The 24,733-nt window shown below is 34.0% G+C and overlaps 1 protein-coding gene across 20 annotated transcripts in view; it reads left to right on the top strand.

The window, feature by feature from the left end:
* ADGRL3 (adhesion G protein-coupled receptor L3) overlaps positions 1–24,733 on the top strand; it is a 492,209-nt gene that overhangs the window by 248,427 nt on the left and 219,049 nt on the right. For all 20 annotated transcript variants that reach the window (XM_088020841.1, XM_088020848.1, XM_088020839.1 and 17 more), the window contains one exon: positions 21,989–22,069. In XM_088020841.1, coding sequence (XP_087876967.1) covers positions 21,989–22,069 — 81 coding nt within the window. The remainder of the gene's footprint in view (positions 1–21,988; positions 22,070–24,733) is intronic.

Below are 24,733 nucleotides of genomic sequence, written 5' to 3'. Positions count from 1 at the left end.
AAGAAAAATGAGAAAATAAAGTGAAGGAAGTAATGAGACTGAAAATGCATACTACATAACCTGATATCTGGCTACAATTGTGACAGTAAGGATCCATTTCTATAAATGAGAACAGGGAACAGGATTTTTAAAATTGTATATATATAAATTTACATTTGTAATTTATTAATAAAATTCATATATAATTATACATGTAATTGGATATATATGTAACTTAGTTATCAAATGCTAGAGTCGAAAAAATAATGAGATGTTATTGTATCCATTTTCTCTTCCTATACTGAAATACTGGTGTCATTTCTGTGGTTATCCTCTTTCTTCTTTGTGTGACATGGGTTCCATTTTCGAGATTGGATTCTGCTGTTGAGAATTGATTTCATTGTTCCAGCATAGTAAGGTCTTCCCACTTCCCTTTGGACCAGGATGCAGTAAATCAACATTTTAAAAAATATATCATGGCCCATCACAAATTGAATAATGCCCCTTTTTAGTCTTTTCCTTTCCAGTCTGAACACCCTTCATATTCAACTATGTATCTTTGTGACATGGTTCCCAAGACTTCTGGTCTCCTTTTTTTTTTTTTTCTTTCCATTCTCAAACTAGGCACAACATAGAGATACAACGTGATCATTATAGAGGTGGTTTGACTATTATCAACAGTAACCACTAAAATTTATTGAGCCTTTCAATTAACTGTGAGGTTTTATTTTCCTCATTTTACTAATAAAGAAACTGGGAGTTACAAAGGTTTAACTCTGTCTCCCTGATCACATAGCTAATAAGTTTAGGAGCCAAGATTTTAATCTACATCTGACTTTGTTCAGAATACTAAACCATTTTAATATAGAAAAAGAATATATTAAAGCTTAAGCATCTCAATGCATCCTTCTGTTGATTAATGATGAGTTTGTGGTTAAGAAAACCAACGGTTTTCTTGGTATTCCTGGTGGCTTAATTGGTTGAGCATCTGACTCTTGATTTTGGCTTTGGTCATGATCTTAGGTCATGGGAATGAGCTCCGCATTGGGTTCCATGCTCAGCGTGGAGTCTGCTTGAGTTTCTCTCGCTCAGTCCCCCCCACTCTCAAAATCAATAAATCTTAAAAAAAAAAAAGAAAACCAACTAGAATTTTCCAAAATGTGACTTATTTATATGAAATGTCAAACTGTGTTTCCTCCGTACATATATGTGTGTGTATACAAATATATTTGTTCCATATTTTAAAACTTAAATTCACTATAATTATGGGTTCTTATATGAAGTCAGTTCTTCACTTTGAAAATTAAGTAGAGAATAGGAAACATTTTAATAAATTTTAATATAGGAGACATGATGTTAGAAATGTATACGTTTATGGCATAAACACATGCATTAAAGCTGTGCTATTTATACTGTTCACTTTTTCACTTATTTTCAGAATATTTTTGTTAAAATAAATATACCTTAAATTTTAGAACAGATCTATTATTGGAATGAAAAGTATATATTTTCTGAACACAATTTGCACTAAATGATATGGGTAAAAATATGGATATTTGTTAACAAAAGAAGAAATTCAGAGATTAGAAATGTCCTATGAGGGCTTTATATGACACACTTAAAAACAGACCAATTAATTATCAAATTTTTCTGAGAAAAGCATTTGTTTTGTGGTTTGCTAAAGGAAGATCTCAGATTCTTTTCTAAGGTTTATCAAATATGTGGGCAATTATATACAAGAATCTTATTTAAAGCTTTATTTTTCACAATTTAAAATGTATTACTGTATGTTTAGTTTTTCTAATTATGCATGAGATATTATTGCTAAGTAATAGCATACTAAGCTTCTTTTTAATTGACAGGTTTGAACTGTAAGTATTTAATTGGTACTTCATAATAAAAATGGCTGATAGTCCAGTTTCAAAGAATTCTCTAAGGAATGAAATAAGTCTTCGCTACCAGCAAGATGTAATTAATCTTTAATTATTTTCATTTTTTCCAAAGTATGTTCATACACTAGAACATACATTATGTAACTTAATTGCTGAAGGTTTCAAAAAGATACTGAAAAATGTTGCATAATTAACATCAGAATGTACAATATAAATTGCAAATGCATGAATGAACCATGCCCTTTTCTCAGCACCTGTTATTAAAAAGAGAATGGAAGTTTTCCTATTTGAATCTCTCAGAAAATGAGTCATCCTGAATAGCTGAATTTTCCATCTAAATGAGAATGTTTAAGTACTAACACATTTAAGACACATTTTAATCATTTTGGAAAGATCCTCTCTAAAATCTTTACATGACACTTTTTTTTCTTTAGCAAAACTAACTCAACTTAACTTTTAACTTTTTCTTGGTCACTCCAGATCATCATGCTTGTAGGTTTGGACCTGTCTTACATATTTCATATTTAAATACATCATTTCAAAATAAATAGGTTCTTTTTTTTCTATGACTTTGTGGGAAATTAAGAGCCCATGACTTAGAACATATATTTGTTAGAAACATTTATAATTCAAATTAAACTTTGGGCTATCACACAGCTCCTATGACAATAGTTGGTTGTACATCTACTTCTGCAATCATAAATTACTCTGATTACTCTGAAATAATGCCTTTGTCACATTTTGAAAATCAAAAATGGGAAGTAGAACAGTGTTGACAGAGTAAACACCTCACTTGGATCCATTCACTTCAAATTCTAGTAAACTAGATTTATTTATTTTTAGTGACAATCTTGGAATCCCCCTTTCTACTCCCATTAGTTCCACTGGCTAATTCTCTATTCAGGTGGGGGGGGCGGTTTAAGGTATTATAATTTCCTGAATACATATCGATATTCTGAAACCCCTTCATCCTCCAGAGTTTCACTTGTTGAGAATGACTGCTCTGTGTCACTGTTTCTGATGGAGATGTGTCTCCTTTAAGTATTTGGAGACTGAAGACCAGGATATCTGTCTCAGGCTCTAAGCATCACTCACCTATCGATACTCTTGCAATAATTTATTTAACTCCCTGCTCCTAATCTCAGATACTCTTTTCCACCTTCCTTTCCACTTTCAGTTTGTCCTACATGTATGTAGGATACCAAATATTTCCCAAACTCAGATCAATAATTTAAATCCCATAGTTTATTTTCTTGATTCCCTATTGTTTTATGATAAACCCTATGAATCTATCATGAGAAATATGACCTTAACACATAGTCTACACATAAACATGTGCAGTCACAATTTCACCTAGTTTTATACTATAAATGAGAAAACGTTCTATTTATTCAGTGTCTAAAAATAAAAACATTAAATTTAAAAGTAGATTTTAAATACATTGAAGCGCTCAAGAAGGTAGAATAAATTCCTAATATATATATATAATGATCTGCATACTGAATCATAGGAAATCTGTTTTACAAAAAAGGATGCTAGGTGCCATCTTCATGATGCCATAAATTACAGATGCAGTCATACTTGATAAGGGTATATTGCCTTAAGAAAACCAGCCAGATCATATTTATTTTTGTGGTTAAAAGAGTCTTAAACGTGTGACCTAGTTTAGTTGATGATACACAAAATGTTATTTCACCATTTCCTCTACTTATAAATTTGTGGGGAAAGAGGGTCACTGTTACCTGAACATCAGTTAGGGGGTAATTTTGTCTTCATAAGGTAAGGACGTAAGTGGATGAATTATTGCACCATTATGTCCTTAGTATTTTTTCTACTGTAGGAGTTTATACCTTTGTGATGTCCTTTACTAATGTATTCAAAACAGGAAGGAAATTTCTGCTTGTAATACTTTCTGAAAAGACCAAATTGGTTGGTTTTTAAACCAATTATTCTAAAAAGAAAACACCTGTCCCTTCTTAAATAATGACTGTGATGTTTTCCCATGAATTCAGTTTAAAAGATAATGCTAATCTGAATAGCCATGATTCATTTCTGGTTGTCTGTTTCTCCCAATTTGTGACAAATAAAAGCTTCCTGTTATTGAGGTTCCTGGAAAGGAAAGACAAGTGATTGTTCACTTTGTCTCTAGAGATGTTCTTAGTGAAGAGGAACTCAAATATACTTCGCAATGATTGACTGACTTAAAGAATAGAGTAGCAGAGTTGTAAGAGGCACTTGCTCATTTGTAAGTCGCAGAGCCTAAATAAGGTAATCGTTAGGTGATGGCTCCTTCAATTTTCTGTCATGTTTGCTTGTGAACTAATGACCATTTTGAGCATAGATCTTAACTGCAAATTAGTCTAAGAAAGTCACGTATTGCTGTTACTTTCACACTTACTTCCACATAAATAACTTCTTACCTCTTAACCTCTTTTCATGCCTAAGCAGCTCAAAAAATTCCTGTGCGATAAATGCACTTTACATGAATAGTTTTATGTCAGGACACTGAGGAGAAATTAAAGAGCTATTCATTGGATTTTTCTGTATATCAAATAGAAACAATAATAACTATTCTTTAAAAAAATGAAAAAATAATCAGTTTGAGCTCACCCTAGATTTAAAAAAGAACAGATGAAGAATGATTAGGGAGCGGCTACTGACTAGAATTCTTGAGTTTCATCCCTTCAGTTCATATGTGACCTTGAGGAAATCATTTGAACTCATCTCTGTTTAACTATGGCTAGAAGTTACATATATATATGCAAATTTTGAAAATAAAATATATAAAGAACAGGACAAGTCACTTGTCCAATTTATCAACGACCCTCTTCAAAGGAATACTTTCTACTAGTCATGGGAGCTTCCACTGTTTCTTGGCAGTATGCCAGATTCAGAGAGCAACACAAAGGAACAACTACTTTTTGAAAAAGGATTATTTTTTTTTTATTTCACACCCTGCACAATTATTCTGCAACCATGTTGGAAAATACAAACATAATCTGACCCTGCTTGCGTCTCTTATCTCCTATCCCACTCCTTATTCCTGGCAATTTGCACCCCAACACAGTGAACTGTTGTGGTCCCTGTGCTTTCTTTTTTTTATGTTATGTTAATCACCATACATTACATCATTAGTTTTGGATGTTGTCCCTGTGCTTTTTCATGCAAATGAACCTCCCCACAGGCTGCTACTCTGATGCTGCCTCTCCTCACTCAGGAGGCAAACTCCTCTGGACCTTTTAAGATTGTAGTGATGATGGTTCAGTCAGTAACGCATCTGACTCTTGATTTCAGCTCAGGTCATGATCTCAAGATCCTGGGATCTAGCCCCATATCAGGCTCTGTGTTGGGCATGGAGTCTGCTTAAGATTCTCTCTCTCTTCCTCTCCCTCTGCCCCCTGTACCCCTTCCCCAACATGTGCCTGCACGCGCTCTCTCTCTCTCTTTCAAAAAAAATAAGATTGCAATGATGATTGTACCATTCATAATCCAAGTTGGGATACTTGAGAAGAAAAAGGGGAGCTATCAAGCAGGAAGTCTTAAATGTAGGTGTCAGAAGGATCATATGGTCACATCACTTCACAGCCATCTGGAGCCGTATCTCTTCTGTGATGATTTCTCGCAGAACAGAGATGCTTGTTTCCTATTTTTGTTGCTGTTGTACCTCTTTGGGCACTTAACACATTGTAAATGTACTGTCTGGATACCTGCCTGTTTCTCCCATTAGAAGGGATCTTTTAAGGTAGGTTCCTATGCCATAACCATGCTGAATCCTCATCATACTTTCTTCACAGTTTTTTTCCACCCCAACATATTTGTGGGACTTCCTCCTCTCATCAGTGTCTGTGCCTCATTACCAGAATAATTCATGATGGAGATGGAAAGGCTTTCTCTCCCTGGATTGAAGATAAAGGGATCAAATCCAAAACTGAAGTCAGAGCTCTTATGAAATTTGAAAATGCCCTGAAGGTGATTCTGAGGGAGATGAGGGAGATGAGGCTAGACAATCATTAGCTTAGCACATTATATGCATTTAATAAATATTTGTTGATGAATTAATAAAGGATGTAACTATTCTAATGATAGAATTGATTATGACAGAAGGTTTACTGATTTCTCTTTTACCTCAGTTTTTTTCCATGCTAGATCTAATGTCCCTTTTTTGTATTTATAGTTGTATTTAGTATTACTGTTGTTAGCTGTGTTAGTTTAGTTTCACTGTGGTTTAGTTTTATTGTGTTAATTATTTGCCACATATGATTTTAAATTTTTCCTTAGAATAGTTTAAAATTAATGGGTCTCTGGGACACCTGGGTGGCTCAGTCATTGAGCTTTTGCCTTCAGCTCAAGTCGTGATCTCAGGGTCCTGGGATCGAGCCCAGCGTCGGGCTCCCTGCTCCTGGGGGAGCACTCCCCACTCCCCCTACTTGTGTGCCCTCTCTTGCTGTGTATCTCTCTGTCAAATAAATAAATAAAATCTTAAAAAAATAAAAAATAAAATTAATGGGTCTCATTCTAACAAATAGGAACAGATTTCTAAAGCAAAACAACACAAAATCAGTTTTTGCCCTTTTATATTTTGGGTTTTGTAATTAAACAATATGATTTTGTGGTAGAGCTATTTTCTCCTTTTCTTTAGAATTTTTGAAGTTCATCATGTACAGCCTTCACTTTGTTTTTTCTTCCTTAAGCTGGCTTTACCTTTGTTTCTCAAGCACAACACCTCTTTGCTTCTCCAAAGAATGAAAGAGATTTCTCAGAAGGCTTTGCCTTTTTTTCTTTTTTTAAGATTTTTATTTATTTATTTGGGAGAGAGTAAGTGAGAGAGAAGGAGCATGGGTGAGGGGCAAGGGGAGAAGCAGACTTCCCGCTGAGCAGGTAGTCTGACATGGGGCTCCATCTGGGGACCACAGGACACTGACCTGAGCCGATAGCAGACTCTCAACCAACTGAGCCACCCAGGCACCTTGCCTTTTTGTCTTTACATGACCAATTCAAATGAAATTTAGTGATACTTTGCTTCTTTCAGTTCTCTGATAGCTTTGCATCCACAGGGAGGTTATGCAATGTAAATTTATAATGTAAGAAAATCAGAGTTTTGATTAAAACTCTGGCATCTAAGAAGGATATTCAGACTTTATGACACATGATGACTAACGTTTCAAAGTAATCATTTAATTTTAGGTGAATATGGAAATTAAGTGGGCTTCAAAAGGGTATTTCTAAATCAAAGTCCTTAGTATTAATTTGAGGGATCCTATTTTCTCTGAAATTGCCACAGATTTGAGGTAGAGCATGTGGGGCAAACAAACAAACATAATTTAAACTGAGACTTAGTTTCCTCATTGGCTAAACAGGGATGATAATAATAGCAACTACCTCCGATTTATTGTGAGGATCAAGATGAGATTATAAAATACTTAACGGAATTTAGCAGAGTTAAATATTCAACAAATATCCTCAACATTATCACTCTCCTCATTTTTATATAACCTTAAAACAGTTTTATTTTTAATAAACCAACTGATAAACCAAGAAAAAGTCTCCATGTTTAACCAGATGCTCATGCTGTAAAAAAAAATAAATACATACATACATACTCCTTTTTAGATTAAATTTGACTACTATGTACTTGAATTCTCAATTCTTAACAGATGTATTAATTTTCTTTCATGTTCAACTTGCGTATCAGGAGCCATATCATTATTAGTTAAGTAATTAATGTATTGTCATTCTTGTTAGCTATTTTATTTTTATTGCCTACCTCTTACAGACTGATTTGTGACTTTAGAGAAGTCACTGGATATCACCCCTATATATTAGTATAGGAAAGCATAGTCTTCTGTTTCATTTAGCAAGTGGAAGGGTTAAGATGATCAAACAATGCATAGAAAATGTATCTCAATCTTTGTTATTCATATTGTTTCATTTCCACCCTTGTACCTTATGGACAAAATCTGAGTATGCATTCTCTGAAGCAACTGACCCCCACTTGTTAGTTGTATTGTACTGATTAATAATAAAATAGCAACAGGGACAGTCAACTATTACTAGGTTTAAAAATTTCTCAGAGCTAAAATCATACCAAATCACATTGGAAATTTTTCTCATTTCTGAGTCCTATAGTATGTGATTTTCCCTTATGATGGCACTGAGTGAACAAGAGATATACACAAAGCAGCACCCACAACACTTTGTGTGTATGTGTGTGTGTTTATATGTAAATATGTCTCAGAATGGAGATCTTTGATGTAGGACTAACTTCCATTAAATGCACCTGCATGAAGCAAAAAGGTCTAAACTATTTTTGCCAAATAATTCCTGCCAAAGATAATATTGTGCATCTGCCTCTGCCTTGTTTAGCATATTTCTTTAACCAGAGAAGGGGCCCTGTTGAGAGGTTCCTTCTAATGAGTTTAGAATATCAGATATTTCCACATTAGCAGTTAAAGGTAACACAAGGAGGATCACTGCTTCCTTTATTGTTCAGGTGAAGGCTTAGGATGTTAGTAGCAAGAGAATAACTACAATTATACCAAGTCCTCTGCTTAGTATAGTTCATATATGGGCTTCTTTAGTATTCATAGTAATTCAAAGACAGGGATTAGCAAACATTTTCTGTAAAGGCCCAGATAGTAAATATTTCAGATTTTGCAAATTACACCTGGTCTCTAGTTCTGGTGCTGTTGGTGGTCTTCCTCCTCCTCCTTCTCTACCTCCTCCATTTCTCCTCTTTCTGCTCACTTTTTTTCTTCTAACCTTTTAAAGGTTGAGAAACAATTTTAGAACACAGGTCATACAAAATTGGCATGAGCCAACTTGGGCCTAGGGACTATAGTTGACTGTGCCCTTGCTCTATGAAATATCTTTTCCTATTCCTAGGTTACATATGGAGAAATGGAACCTCCAAGAGGCTAACCAACCTGCTCCAACTAAAGACAGTGCTTTGATCCTCAGCTAAGCATATCATCTCCGAATACCATCTCCTAATCACCAACCTAAATATCCCTGTGTTCAAAGAGATTTGATTAGCTGTGCTGGTATTGTCTTGTTTGCCTCAGAGGAAACAAGTGTGAGGTAGTGATGATATAAACAAGGAAAATGACAGTAGTTCAATATTTAGGTGCTTATGTGGCAGGCACTCTGCTTCATATATATGGCTTTTTTTTTTTCTTTTTGGAAAACCCTTACCAGAATGCTGTGAAATAGGATTATTATTGTTTGCTTTTTACAGATGAAGAAACTGACACTATAAGGTTAATATGACTGAGGCCGCTGAGTCTGTAAGTGATGTAACTACAATGAGGACACACAGGTCTAGTGTCTCTAAAACCCGTATTCTTAACCATGACACAACACAGCTCCACCACTGATGTTCATGTGTCCTGGAATATGTGACTTTGATTAGGGTTAGTGAAACCTATCTCAGCTAAACCTTGTCAGGTCCAGCAAAGACTAACCTTCTTAGCCACTTAGTAATAGTGAGCAAAGGAATGAAACAGAAACAGGCTGTGTGTGTGTATACAGATACATATACAGTATCTTAAAATCAATCAAACTCAATACTGTTGCTTTATAAATATTTTCACTTCTATGACAATTTTTGGTTTTTGTAGAGAACTATAATATAAACGCTTAGTACCTCTAAATTATGCTAATTGTGCTTCCAATTCTTTGAGCTAAATTCTAACTTTTTCAAATTCCTGTGATTAAGACTGCAAACATAAAAGTAGAATAAATCTGTCAAAAATGAACAATTTTCACAAAGAGTTCAGATTTTTCAGCTGACAGCATTTTAACACACAGAGGGGAGTTGTCAAAATTTCACTAGAGGCAGTTTCATTCTACACAATGATATATTTTAGAGTTTATTGAAAAGAATTAGGTGGTCAGTCTTACTGTCTTCATCCTAAGAGAATATCCATCTTTTTGTTTTTCTGTGTGCCAATCTGGTCTTATTATGCTTGGGTCGTTCTTACCCCATGTTTGTGAGCATATGCACACAGTGCTTTTGTATGGAATTTTCTGAAGTCAGGTATTTGGGGGCATATTGATCTCAAGTCACCTAACTGACCATGCTAGCAGGTCCTGCTTGGCTGTCTTCTTGAGAGATTTTTCTCCCGGGTCTCATGGATTGATAAAAAGGAAGGAAAGATTCTGACCTAATTGTGGGGAAAATAAGTGTCTTCTATCTCTTTTCTTTAGAAGAACAGTTAATTTCATAAACCTTACATATATCCTTGTAAAAAACCTCTGATCCTTCATTATCTTGCCTCATCATATCATTAAACATGTAAAGAAATTAGAACACTGAACCTATAATGAATGTATTTGAATTTTTCTACTCTTCTCCAAAATAAGTTGAGGCACATTTAATTTACTATGACTGGTATCCACAGGTCTCATTCTAATCCTCCTGTAAATTTGCTTTCTCTAAGTTTTACTGACTTAGGAACTAAAAGAAAAAATGCTTCATGGGCATCATTTGAGAGTAACACACGATGAGTAGCTTTTACTCTGAGATCTGTACCATCATACTTCTCCATTTATAACATTTATTCAGTCAAATCCAGGCTGCTACTACTTTTCATATCTCAGACCCTTCCTTGGAAGTGGAGGCTGTAGAGGGAACTGTTACCATCTTGTTGCTATCTATCCATGAACCTTGTTTCAGGTACCTTTAACGTGCTTTACCATTCCTCTTTTTGAGTTAGTGTTCCTTGATGTTTTCTGATCTAACAGCAGGGAGGACAGGAAAGTTTAACTTTTTATGTTTTTCTTAGCATGCTGGGATAGTCTTTGAAGCAGAACTTTAAAAACATAAACACAGCAGGCCAGCTTCCGGGCTCTGTACTGTAGGGAACAAACCTCTTTGTTGTAAATACCCTGGTCTCTATTTTTCCTCTTGCTGCTTGCTTCTGTGGTTCTAGAAGCAAATTTTCACCTGCCAGTTTTCCTTTGAAGTAATTTTAATATCACTTTTCAGGCACCCTAACCCTTTCTCCTGAACACAGAAAATCAGTCTTTCCTTTAATAGCATCAACTATTTTCAGGTATCTTAAAAATAATTAATTGAAATATGGTGTCATTTTATCCAGGTTTTTCGCAGTTTATCATAATGACATCATTGCCATCTACATACAGTTATTTTATTGGGGGAAAATCAATAAAAGTACATTCGTAGATGTTTGGTAGAATAGATATTAACTCTTCTTTAAATGCTTGATAAAAGAGTATTTTGTAAGAGATCTACTTTACATAAATACACTGAACCAAAGTCTATATTTGGGGAATTGATATGTATCTCCTTTGGTAAAGACCTTTTCAAAAATACCATGAACAAAACCGGCTGAGAGAGTTAACGTAGTTATCAACTTTGTAACATTTTTCAATTAAACAAAATTGGTTATGTTGTGAATTTGTCTTCAGTTTTGAAAGAAAATTTCCCAGAGCTTTACTATTTGCCTTGTTTGTGATTGGAGTATAGCAACTTTAATAGTCTTCTTAATTTCTTTTCATGTCATTAATGTGAAATTTCACCAAAAATGCACTGGGTCTTTACAATGCCCAAGACATTTGGACATTTGGACAAAGAGAAGGCATAGAAACTGTACTTCATATGCCTCCAACCCTCATAGAGGTTTTTTGTTATTGTTGTTTTGTTTTTTTAAGATTTTATTTATTTATTTTTAGAGAGAAAGAGAGCACAGTCAGGGGGAGGATCAGAGGGAGAGGGAGAGAGAGAATCTCAAGCAGTCTCCACTGAGCGCAGATCCCAATTCAGGGCTCAGTCTCACGACCCTGAGATCATGACTGGAGCCGAAATCAAGAACCAGTTGCTTAACTGAAAAAAAAGTACTGGAAAGAGTTTTTGCCTGTGGGAAGTTGTTAGGTGGGTAAGATGCTATCATTTTGTTGAATATGTATCATGTCCATATAATATCTATTCAAATAATTAGTACATTGAATGACAGGGTTTTTTAGAATTAAAATAAATATTAGTTATTAAATTGTACATTGGAACAAATTACCACAAACTTTGAATCATAAACAATACAAATTTATCATCTTACATTTTTCTAGAACAAATTTCAACATGGGTCTCACCAAGCTAAAATCAGTTGTAGACTCTAGGAAGGATCCTTGTCTGCTTAGGCTTCTAGAAGCAACCATCATTCCTTTGTTCTGGTCCACATGCTCTTTCTTTTTTTTTTTCTTTTTTCTTTTTCTTTTTTTTTTTTTTATTACACTCTCTTTCTTTTAAGCCATCCATGGCTTGACTTGTCTTTCTTGCATTGTATCACTCTTAATCATCTGCCTCCCTTTTCCACTTTGAAGAACTCACACAGTTAGCTAGGATAATCTCCCATCTCAAACTTAATCATATCTGCAGAATCCCTTCTGCCACGTAAGATAACATAGTCACAGATTTTGAGATTTAGGAAGTGGGCATCTTTGGGGGACCATTATTCTACCCAACACAAGCTCTAAGCAACGTATCAGAGGTGACCTTAATTCAGATACTCAGAATTAAATCAGAATTGTTCTGGCAGTGAAGCAGGCTTAGAAACAAATAGCCTTTTTTATGTCCTTCATTAATTAACCAACTGGAATTATTGATCCCTGAGTTCATGCTAAAATCACAGTTCTGCTGATTAGGTTTGCCTGTGTTACTCAAAATCTGACTTTTTCTAATCTAGCTTGTCACAGCTCCCCACCCTGAACACTCATATACCCTAAATTTTATAGACTTGAATATTAAGTGCTTGGATAGTAAAAGAATTTTCTTCTTACTCTACTGTATGCAAACATGAGCTCAGTACAATGGTGATAAATAATAGGAAATAATAGGAAAGATGTCTGTGTGTATTTTAGAGGGAAGAGGATTGAAGTCTGCTTTAAACCTTTTTTCCAGCTTTTGGAAATCACAGTGGTTCAGAGAGGTCTGTATTACTGAATCCTAACCCTTTTTTAAGGCATTCATTAAAAAAAAAAAAAGAAAAAAAAAAGCCAGGAAAGGGCTAATATACTTACCCTCCTGTTAAGGAGAATGTAATGTTTTACTCATCGTCTGAGAAAAGTAATTTTATAATCCTGATTATTCTGTGATTTAGTCCTTTAGTAATTAAACACTTAATTTTAGGTATTCTGAAAATAAGGAACTAAGAATTTCTAATGTTTCAGAAATTATAGTATATTTGCCTTCTCTCTCCACCCCCGTTGGTATATTTATAGGATGTGAAGGCAGTGAGCTATAGAGTAGGAACATGGTCTCTGGATTTGAAACCTGATTCCCACACACAGTATTGTGTAACCTTTGAAAATGCATTTAACCTTACTGAGCTTTAGATTTCACATTTTTAAAATAGGAAACAATATTTACCTCACATAGTGCTTCTTAGTATTAGGCTCTTAGAAAATAACTATTTTTATTAACATGATCTTCAATTTTTTAGTGTATTCATTCCTGTTTATTTTTGGAGGATTATAAAAAAGTAGAAATTCAGAGAAGATAAATGCCCTGATTTCTTTTTCTTTTTTAGTTTATTATTGTAATGCTTGCTACAATAGGTTTTTGAGACTTCATAGAATAATTTTTGAAGTGGTGCTTCTAGAAGGCAATGTTTGTCATTTAACTACCAAATCATTTTTTCACGCTTGTGAAACAGAGAAATGTATTTGTATGGTTTTATAAAATACACTCCCCTTTATATTTGTGAGCACGTGAAATTCATCATAAGTATAAAGCATTCCTCAGTCCAACACAATTTCAACAGTAGGGCCAATGGGATGTTTTGCAGGCTAACAGAATTCATCTCTTTCAGACTTGTTTATTTCTTGTAGACAGTTGCTTTTCTGAATTTGACATTAAATTGATTTTTCATAATATAGCTTCTTAATATTTAGGTATCATAATGATATTACAGTTTTTTTTAAAAGCCCTTATAATTTATCGATACATACTCAAATAATGTACAAGTGAAATTATATTGTCTGGGATTTGCTTCAGAACATTCTGGGATGAGGAAGAGAACATTGAAGGAGAGAGATGAGACAATATAGGCCCTGAAATGACTGTTGTTAAAGCTGGGTAATAGGCATGTATTATTTATTCTTTTGTGGGGGTACATATTTTTTTTTTTTTTTTTGGATTTACTTATTTATTTGAGAGAGAGAGAATGAGTGGGAGGAGCAAAGGGAGAGGTAGAGAGACTCTCAAGCAGACTCCACACTGAGCTCAGAGCCTGATGTGGGGCTCAGTCTCATAAGGCTGTGATCATGAACTGAGCCAAAACCAAGAGTCTGCACTTAACCAACTGGGCTACCCAGGTGCCCTTTGGGGGGTACATTTCTGAAACTTTTTATTAATTTTTAATCATCTTTTTCTTTGCCTGCCTTCCACCTGTGGTTCCCTGTCTCCTATCCCTCTAAGTCATAAGATCTGTAAGCATCCACTTGTAATGTTCCTTCTGCTTCCCTACACGGGCCATTGGTTTTTACCAGACTACCACTTGTATTCTCCAGGTACTGTTCTTCCCTCAGTTCAGTTACCTCAGTTAGATGGTATCGTCATGCTCTTCTCTCTCATCTCTGTCAAAGTACATATCATACTTCACTATGGTTGTTTAATCCTGCATCTAAACTGAAATCTCTTTTGGAGGGAGCATCTTATCTTGTTTATGTGGTATTGTTAAGACTGTCCACTAAAGGGAGTGAGTACTGAAAAATTATTTGCTGAATGAAATGCACACATGTACACACAAACAAGAAAGTTACTTTTGCTTCAAATTATTCCGTCTGTTTTCTGTGTGCAAGTAATATCCACTGGGGAGAAGGCCGTCAGTGACCTTTGTGCCTCCATCAATGACTTTGTATCTTCAATAAGTCAACCATGTAGTTTGTTTCTCTGCTACCTCCTATTTTACTAAATTCACTGAAAATAAGTTTGAGTAATAAGATGAAGGGGGAAAAGGAAGCCAGAGGGAAAAGATAAGTATCAAATTGGCAACTTTACAGCTCTTTTCTTTGATGATTACTTTTGAGTGGTGTTTACATCTTTACCTGAAAGCTGACTTTATAAATGCCAGATGGTTATAGTCAGACTGGGATTTGAAGACAAAAAAGAAAGCTGTTATAATGCTAGGCACACCCAATTTTCCATCAACACAAACAACATATTGACCTCTGATATTTTTTATCAGTAGCTGAGATTATTTTCAACAAGAAATTAAACTTTATTTTTTTTTCCTCTGAGGAAGGAGGCTTAGCTACTTTCAGAATATTTGAAACTTAGAAAAATTCCATATGCCATTCTTAAATGTTTAGTATAGGTTCCCACATTCCACATGAAATCATTATTGTAGTAGGACAGTCAGGTTCAGAGATGTAACTTGCTATCATCCTAAAGGTTGAAAAAGGAAAATGATAAAATTATTCAAAACCCCAAAAGCCAAAATGTGAGACCTATTTTGTTGTTTTTAAGGAGGAGAAATATCATACCTCCAGAGGAAATATCAAGATCAGCAGTTAAAAGTTTAAAGCAAACAAACAAAAGAAAGGCATGAGATCTGCCTAGAGGGCCATAAACTCTTAAACTTGTTTACAACACTATATAGAAAATGAGAGAAATTTGAGCTGAAAGATGGTGTAACTGGAGAAACCAATGGGGACTTTATGGTAGTAAATGTGTTTTTGCTTTAGGAAGAAAGTTGTGTTCCTTTCCCAGTTATCTCCATATTTTATTTATGTCTTCTTTTACTCATTGGTCATTGGTGATGGCATTAATATGTCTATGAATATGTAAAATTTGAAGTAAATGCATGAGGAAGAAGTATCTGATACAGCACATTGTGTTCTTTCATTCTTAAGTATTAAAAGTAGATTTGGGCCCTTATCTGTACTTTTATCTTTTTAGTTTCCTGTCAAAGTCAGATATTATCTCTTGTCTTCTCTTGAACTCTTCAAATGCTGTTCATGGAAATATTAGGCCTTTCCTGATCATCCTGTTTAAAATTGCAACCTGCCTCTTCCACTCCAGATCCCCTTTAGCCTGTTCTAATTTGTTTTCATTGCCCTTTCTCATCTTGTACATGAAATATTATTGACCTATTGATTTTGTTAATTGCTTACAGTCTGTCTCCCCTTACATAAGATTGTGCATTATCACTTATTTTGTTGTGTGATATATGCAAGTTGCTAGAAAGGTACTTGTCATGTATTAGGTACTCAACCAATATTGGTTGATGAATTAATGAATTAAATAATAAATTTGCAATAATAATTATAATAGCTAAAAATTCTAAGTACTTTACTATGTACCAAAAAGTACTGTTGTAATTACTACACATGGCGTAAGTTCATTTAACCTTCAATGCACCCCTATGAGGTAAGTGTTATTATAATCCCCATTATACAAATGAGGAAACTGAAGCACATAGAAATTAAACAACTTGATGTTTACTGGCTAATTAGTTATATGACTAATGGTTATATGGTTAAAAAGTGGCGGAGTCCAGATATCAACACAGATAGTTTTGTTCCGAGGGCATGATCTTATCTGTTACGACAAACTGCCTTTAGTTTTTAGGCATAGCCTTATGGGGGAAAAATGTATGTATTTCATAAATAAATAGTTCTCAAGCTTTTGAACCTCTCAACACACCTGAAAGATTATGTCCCACACACCTTGAAAATTATGGCCTATGAAAGAAGGCTTCAGAATTGAGAATGAGGGTGTGTTAGTTTTGCAGGCTAGCTGTAAAGCATCCCCTTTCTTACTGTCCACTGATACTCAGCTTGACAACTACCACCTTGATTTGACTTTTGAAAGTCACCAATTTCTCAAAATGTGTTTCCTCATTCTAAAATGTAGGTTGGGGACTATACCCTATCAAATGTCTTTCTCCCTCCAAATTCTGTGTTTCTACAGAATGTATTTCTGTGCTCTGTTGTGCAAGTAAAGTATTTTCAGTAGAACGAAAAAAAATATTTTTCTTGTACCTAATTCTAGTCAAGTCTTTCCTGTATTTGACCTTTAATAGAAATTGTGCAGGATTCTTCAATAAAATAGAAATTAGATGAAAGTCGAAAAAGAGATGGAAGATAAAAAAAATAATGGCTTTTCCAGAATGCATAACAGTCTTTGGGTTTTTGCTGTGGTGCTGAGTTCTGTTGACCACTACCCCCACCCTTAAAATTTCTACATCTTTGGCATACCTGACACTGGAGAGTCCACATATTTTCATTTTACAGTGTGAGCTGCTTTTTTTTTTTTTTTTTTGGCTGGGTCATTTTTTTTTTTGTTACTTTCACAATGTGGATGAACTATACAACTTCTGATTCAAATCCTGTTTTATCTATATCCACTGGGGGAGATTGGTCCCTTCCCAGGTTTTACAGTTATCTTAATATTAAGTATTTCAATCAGCTCTGACTTAACTACACTACCACCTATAAAAAAATAAACCAGTAAATAAAAAGAAAAAAACCCTGAAAAACATTTCCGTGATATTGGAACCCTTATGCACTACTCATGAGAAGTAAAAGGGTACAGCCTCTTTGGAAATCAGACTTCAAAAATTTACACATAGATTTACTATATGACCCACCAATTCCAGTCTTAGGTATATGTATTCAAGAAAAATGCAAACATGTCCACACAAAAATTTGTGCACAGAGGTTCATAAGAGCATTATTCATAATAATGGAAAAGTGAAAATGATTTCAAATGTCCATGAACTGATGAATGATTGAATAAAATGTAGTATGTCTATACGATGGAATATTATTTGACAACAAAAAGGAATGAAGTGCCGATTTATGCTACCACATGGGTGAGCCTTGAAAACAATATTGAATGAAAAAAGCTGATCACAAAAGACCACATATTTGTGTAATTCATTTATATGAAATGTTCAGAATAGGCAGATATATAGAGATGGAGAGTTAATGAGTGGTTGCTTAAGATAGGGATGAGTTGGGAGGAAATGAGGAGTGACTGATAAGAGGCTTGGGATTTCTTTTTGTAGCAATGAAAATGGTCTCAAACTGATTATGGTGGTGGTTGCACAACTCTGTGAATATACTGAAAACCACTGTATACTTTAAATGGGGGAATTGTCTGTATGTAAATTATATATCAATATAGATTTATCGCATAAATGTACATATATACACACATATGTGTGTGTATATATGACATCTTCACACAAATTTATCATTTTACCTAGACCTAAAATGAATGAAATCTCGTAAGCTACCCAACTATTTTTCTACTGCCATTGTTTTCCTTGACTCCTTAGCAATAAACCATGAGTTGTTTTTTTTTTTTTCTTTCTCTCTCTCCCTTTTAATTCTTTTATGGAACCTATCATCCAGTATTGTTTATTCCTTTGGTGAATACTTTGTAGGAAATTAAGGTAAATTAACAGGTGAATAGCATCACCAGGAAACTCTGTCATCTAAATTTCATGTCCTATAAAATCAATTTTTAAAATTTAAATTATATAGCACAAAATAATTAAAAGAGTATATAGGTGAAACTTAATTTGGGAATATATTTCATATAAGAAACAAAGATCACAGAAAATAACTAAACTTTAGTATCAGTCAGTGTATCTAGCTCTAAGGAGCTGAGAAGGTCAAAGTCACTAACTAATAATTCCAACAACAGCCATCAAAAAAGTTCAGTGAAAGTTATTAAGAAAATCTTAATATTTCATCTAAATGGGGAAAATAGAATACTTAAACAATGAAATATTCTTAAACCAAAATATAAACAATTTCAAAAAATATTTAACTTGTTTAATGACAGTTCAAACAAGTGGAGATCCATTTAAAAGAAAATGAAGACAAAATATTTTAAATGTTTATCCTCCAAATTAATTTAAAGAATTAATGCAATTCTAATCAAAATCTCAGTATGATTTTTTGGCTTTAAAATCCAGGGGAAAAAAAGGAAAGTAAAATTTGGCAGAAATAAATAAACAAATCTGTATCTTTTTAATTTGGAAAAGGAAGGGAAAAATTGGAGCAGCACATCTCACACTTGGATATATAAAGCTTCTGTTATAAGGACCAGGAAAGTCTAGTGTAAGACAGGAGAGCATGGTGGCAAAGACAGTGATAAATGAGAGAGCAGGTATGCTCCCTGTCTAAAAGTATTCTAGTCAAATCTTTGAAAACAGTATGTGTTTGGTGGTTCAGTCCATTGAGCATCCCTCTCTTGTTTTTGGCTTAGGTCATGATCTCAGGTTCCTGAGATAGAGCCCTGCCTCAGGCTTTGAGCTCAGCAGGGAGTCTGCTGGAGATTCTCTCCCTCTCTCCCTGCCCCTCCCCTCCTTTCTCTCTTGGGAATCTTTAAAAAAATATAAAAATTTAAAAATAAAAAGTAAAATAAAAACAGTATACATTTGCCATACTTTTTATCCTCCTAAGCTCTTTTTGAACCGATCACATTTTTGGTTGAATATTATTCACCATAATGTCTAGAAGAATTATACATGGAAGTTATTTATGGTTTTAGACACACTTTGTTATTATTACCATTATCTTGCAGTAATTCTTAATGAGGGGGTGGATATTTGATAGTCATTGTTTTTTTTTTTCAAACTATAATTCTCCATGTTCTATAATGCTCTCCCTGATGAAGAGCATTTATCTCCCTGAGATTCATTGCCTTAGTTAACCGCAGATTAGAATAGATTTTATTACCTCTTATGTGATTTTGTGGAGGCAAATGTGTGAGTACCACTGATCTAAAGTGAAGCAGAATTTTTTTTTATGTATTTGATTAATGTAGTTAATCAACAGCAGCCTCCATGATTTCTAGTTTCTATTCTGTGGATCGGAAATCTCAGTCACCGAACTGAAATCTATCACTGCATTTCTGACATTCCTCTAAGACTGAGAGTCTCTGTCAATTCCTGTCACTGTAGCTCTCCCTGCCACACCTCATCCGGCAGTTTGCTTGAGTTCTCATTGGAGAAGGAATGGACATTTTGACAAACCAAGTTCAGGACTTGACTGTCAATACCTTCATCCCATTCTGCTGCCTCTTTGATATCTCCAGTCCCCCTTAGGGACATACACACTGTGATCTCGTGCTACCTAAAGTATTCTGTTGAGCACTCTTGAAGTTATGTGCTTATCCCAAGAACAGAGGCAAATGTGACATTTGAGAGGACTTTTTACTTCAAACTAAATGTAAGGGTGACAGTTTCACAAGCAGTTACTTGTCAGAGTTTAATCACTAAAATCTATACACTTTTTTTCCCCCAGGTTTAGTATGCGGAGACCTTCTTTGAGAATAATACTCTGATATACTTGAAAACACTTCACATTTGGAGTCAAAATGCCCCTGGCCTTGCTATTTACTAGCTGCATGTGTTTGAACAAGTTGCTCGGTCTCCTCTGCTTGTTTCTTTGATTTAAAAATATGAATATGTTGACATAACACCTACCTTTAAATCCCCGTAGTGACATGGTTGCATAAATGGAGATGATGTATGTCTGAATGCATGTTAGTTATTATATGTGGCAAAAGTCCTGTTCCTTGATTAGACACAAAATCAATATTATTTTATATGCTGGGATTATTCGGAACCAATATAAAGTCAAAGATTATTATTTTCATTTACATAATCGATAGAGTTTCAAACCAATTCATTTGTAATGACACAGGACCTTAAAAATAAAAAGTGATTTTGCAATCAAGTATGCTACATAGGTAAGCATCAGGTGTTTTCATAATTAAGATAGCCTAAAGTTTTTAATAAGTTGCATTACACATGGACTGCTACAAGGGCACAGTGACTGTGTTACTTCTTTCATAACAGTGCTTTTAGTATTCCACTGAAACATGGCCAGTGAATGCACAATATTCTTAGTTACCATTATGAGGGGCTCTGTATATTCCCATGTCTCCACTGTGTCTGCTGTTAGCTAGAAAAAGGCTGGGAGCAACAACGAGTACTATCAACAGGGAGCCATATTAATTATTTGAAATGTGCCTCATAAGAGGAATCAGCAGAGTTTATTACAAGTCAAATATTACTTGAAACGGGAAGGTTACTCTAACTGTTATCATAATCTATGTATCATTAACTTTCCTTGTTTAGGAAAAGAGATTAACAACCCTGTAAATTGCTATAGTAAATGTGTAAAATATAACGGCATATTCCCATTGTAGAAAGAAATTGGTGGGTCCTCTGCTTCTACCCAAACCTTTTTTTTTAGAAATAGTTTGAAAAAGTAGCTTTAGAAATTGAACTGACTCTGTGATTATGCCTTCTTGCCTTGAAATTCTAATTGCTTACTGAATTATCAGTATACAAACTATAGCTACTTTGAACATTAGAATTTTGTTTGTTTGTAAGCTAGCAATTTTTCCAATCAGCACCTTGGCCTTCACATCAGCACCTTAACTCATAAAACAGAAAGTATGTTACAAACTATCTGAGAACCAAAGAATGGTTTGCAAGGAATAGAAAATGAATTCATCTACCTACTTTCTATATCGTGGCTAGTTATTGTTTTTCCATAAAATACACTGAGCAGGAAGGAGTAGTTTTCTATTCAAATAATAGAAATAAATTATAAAAAGTAAAAAAAAAATAACCAAAGTTATAAAGTTATTTAAATAAGTGCTACCCGAGTTTATTTAACATTGATGCCAGTCTGCAGACTGCATATTACTGGTCTGGGACAATGAAATAAGTGCATAAATTGAGAATAAGTGTTTAGAAACACTTTAGCAAATTGATAGAGTGCTTGTTGGTTTAATCTAACAGTAAAAAATGTGGACTTACATTGTTTATGTCTTTTTTTCTTCCATTTTATTTTTCTTGTAAGTCATTTTCATTGTATTTTTAAAAGTGTCATTCTACAATAAATGTATAATTTAATGAAAAAAAATAGGCAGTTTTAAGAAGGACTGATTTAATTGTTTGATGTTTGGATGATGCATAATGCTCCTGTGTTTGAATAGCTCTGTCTACGTGATATGATGACAGTTAATTCAGTGTGAAGAAAGATAATATGACATCATAAAAACAAACAAAAAGGTATAAAAAGACAAAACTGCAATGTCTGCTTAACATTTACTTTTGGGTCCACAGGGCAGGCACATCATGGACAGGTGTCCTACATCTCTCCACCTATTCACCTTGACTCTGAGCTAGAGAGACCCCCTGTTAGAGGTGAGTTTATTATTATTATTATTATCATTACTACTACTATTTAAAGAAAAAGAAAGTGTATTCATTATTTTTGATGAAGGACAATTAAAATGCAGATAGTTGTAAATATGTATTTTACAATGCAGTGCCTGTTTAAAAAGTGGGGAGGGGGTTATAAGTGTACAAGGAATCTGATAACAGAAAGAAGAAATTTTATTTATAAACTAAAATATGAAATACTGTTCTGAGAAATATTTGTAAAACAAAATAAGAAATAGGGATACGTAGTAATTCAACTACTGGAGGACTATTTGAAAACCAACTTAGATTCAGAAGATTACCAGATAACCATTACATTTTATTAGAATTTTCTTCTTCTACTATCCTTTTTTAAAATAAATTAATATAATTTAAACGAAGTCATATTGACAGACTTATTTCATTTCAAAGTGATATTTTATATTTTCTTTTTAAAGTCGTTTTAGTGTTAATATGATTAGTTTTAAAAATATATAAATTAAAATTATGACTTAAATTGATGCCATCTGTTTAAGTTAAAGATTTTTTAAAATAGTCATACAAAATAAAAATTAAAAGTAACATTTATTTTTCTGTAATTGACAGAATTTGTCTTTCCGCTTTTAAAGAGATACTTATTATTTTCAAAATGTATTATAATGTTTAAAGCTGACTTGGCTGAAGTTAAATGTTTAGTAGGTAGTAAGCTGGTTGGTTTTGCATGGGAGGAAACTCAGTCAGTTCTTGGTAGTCACCTTAATGTTGTCTGGGATGATGGTCACATGGTTCTCATCATCCAGCAGTCTCGCACAGGCTCATTCCTATTGTGACAGGATTCCCAACAATAGGTAGACAAGTCCTAAAGCTCAAATATTTTTCAATACTCTGCTTGTGTCCTGTTTGCTGTGTCTCATTGGCCAAACCAAGTCACATAGCCAATCCCAGACTTAAAAAGGGAGAAAATGACTCTTATTGCTTGATTGAGGAACCAAAATCCAAAAGACCATGGATACAGATAAGAGGGGAATTGGGTCATTTCAAACTACCACAGCAAGGCAGAAAAGGGTAAACTGAAGTGAGCCAAAAATTGACTGATAAAATAAAGGAATTTAAAGCCAATTAAACTTGGGAGTTCCAGACCTATTTTATCATTGGTTTCCTCAACTAGTACACAGAAGATCAGATATAGGAACTTCATAGCGTCTTTGTGAGGTTTAGGGATAATACAGAATAGAATCTGGCATCTGGTAGGCCCTAGATATAATGTGGCTATCCCTATGTACTTTTGGGCTCACTGCTGTGGCATAGGGAAGAAAATTGGACTTTGAAGCCAGGCAGACCTGAATGACCTTAGGCAGCTTCTTTCTGCCATCTGTAAATCAAGGATAATAACATCACCCCAGCAAGTGTATTAGGATAATTATGTAAAATAATAAGTGCCAAGTTCCTGGCAAATACGTGACATGAACTAGACCCTAAAGAGTTAGAAGGTAGGTAGGCATTATTAAAAGCTCCACTTTAAAATGGCACCATCCTGGTCAGAATAGTGATGGTATTGACCTGGTAAAGAATGAATTACTAGAATCCAGCAGTCATCTCTGTTTGATATTGGCCTCAAATGGTCCTCTCTACCTTAGAATGATTGTCTTGATAACTTCTAGTTTTCATAGCATTCCTCTGTATACATTGACCCAGAGCTCTTCCTAAACTGCTCCGTGATTAACACAATTGCAGTTAGAGTTACTAGCTCATGTGCCACAATTCTGCAACATTCAGAGAACAGTTAAAAAGGTAAAAAAAGAGGTCTGTATAAATTATCATTACATTGAAAAAAATCTTTTGCTTTTTTTATTAAAATTATCTAAAATTCATTCAAAAATAAATATTGGAAATGGGATAGAGTTGGCATAATAATAGCATTACTCTGGAACCACAGAGTATTTCCTTTCAACTTTCAGCTGTCACCTCTCATCTTCATTTGCTATTTTTAATTATACGGAATACGGCTGTTGATACTTATATGCAGATGAACTCTACATATGTCTAATCTATATCTATAAACAGAATTTCTTATGTATGTTATAGGTTTTTATATGAATTATAAAATAATACATCAGGTTCTTTAAATAAAATGGAATTCTAGCTCCAATAATTGCGATTTTTTTTGTGAGATATAGAACAATATCCTTTGAACTCCCTAAAAATTAACATTAGCTAACCAATTTAGCTTTCCTTTTTCTATTTTTCTACTATAATTATATACATATTGAGAATATGAAACATTTATCAAGATATTACTGTCTCTCTATATTCTCTCTCTGCATATATTCTCTTACTTTCCCTTTCTATACCAATTTCTACTGGTCTACATGCATGTTAATGTTTTAGGAATTATTGCTTCACATATTAATTCCTTATGTATTTTATAGACCTGTATTTTTATAGGAATATCATATTTAATTTTCTGACATTCATCAAGGTAACAATACAAAATGACAATGTTTAAAATGTATCAATATAGTTATCAATATTAGCACAGGGAACTTATTGATAGAAATATTAACTGTTTAACATACAGTAACATATCAGATTGCTTCAGATATTTTGCCATTTTATTCTGTTCTCATCTGAAATATTTTGGATTAGTTGGTACTTTTATACACACCT

The sequence above is a fragment of the Eumetopias jubatus genome, unplaced genomic scaffold (genome assembly GCF_037043125.1).
Source record: "Eumetopias jubatus isolate StellerSeaLion01/CBP00866 unplaced genomic scaffold, mEumJub1_p1.0 scaffold_2, whole genome shotgun sequence".
In the NCBI taxonomy this organism is placed as follows: Eukaryota; Metazoa; Chordata; class Mammalia; order Carnivora; family Otariidae; genus Eumetopias; species Eumetopias jubatus.
This window is presented reverse-complemented; position numbering and strand designations above follow the sequence as displayed.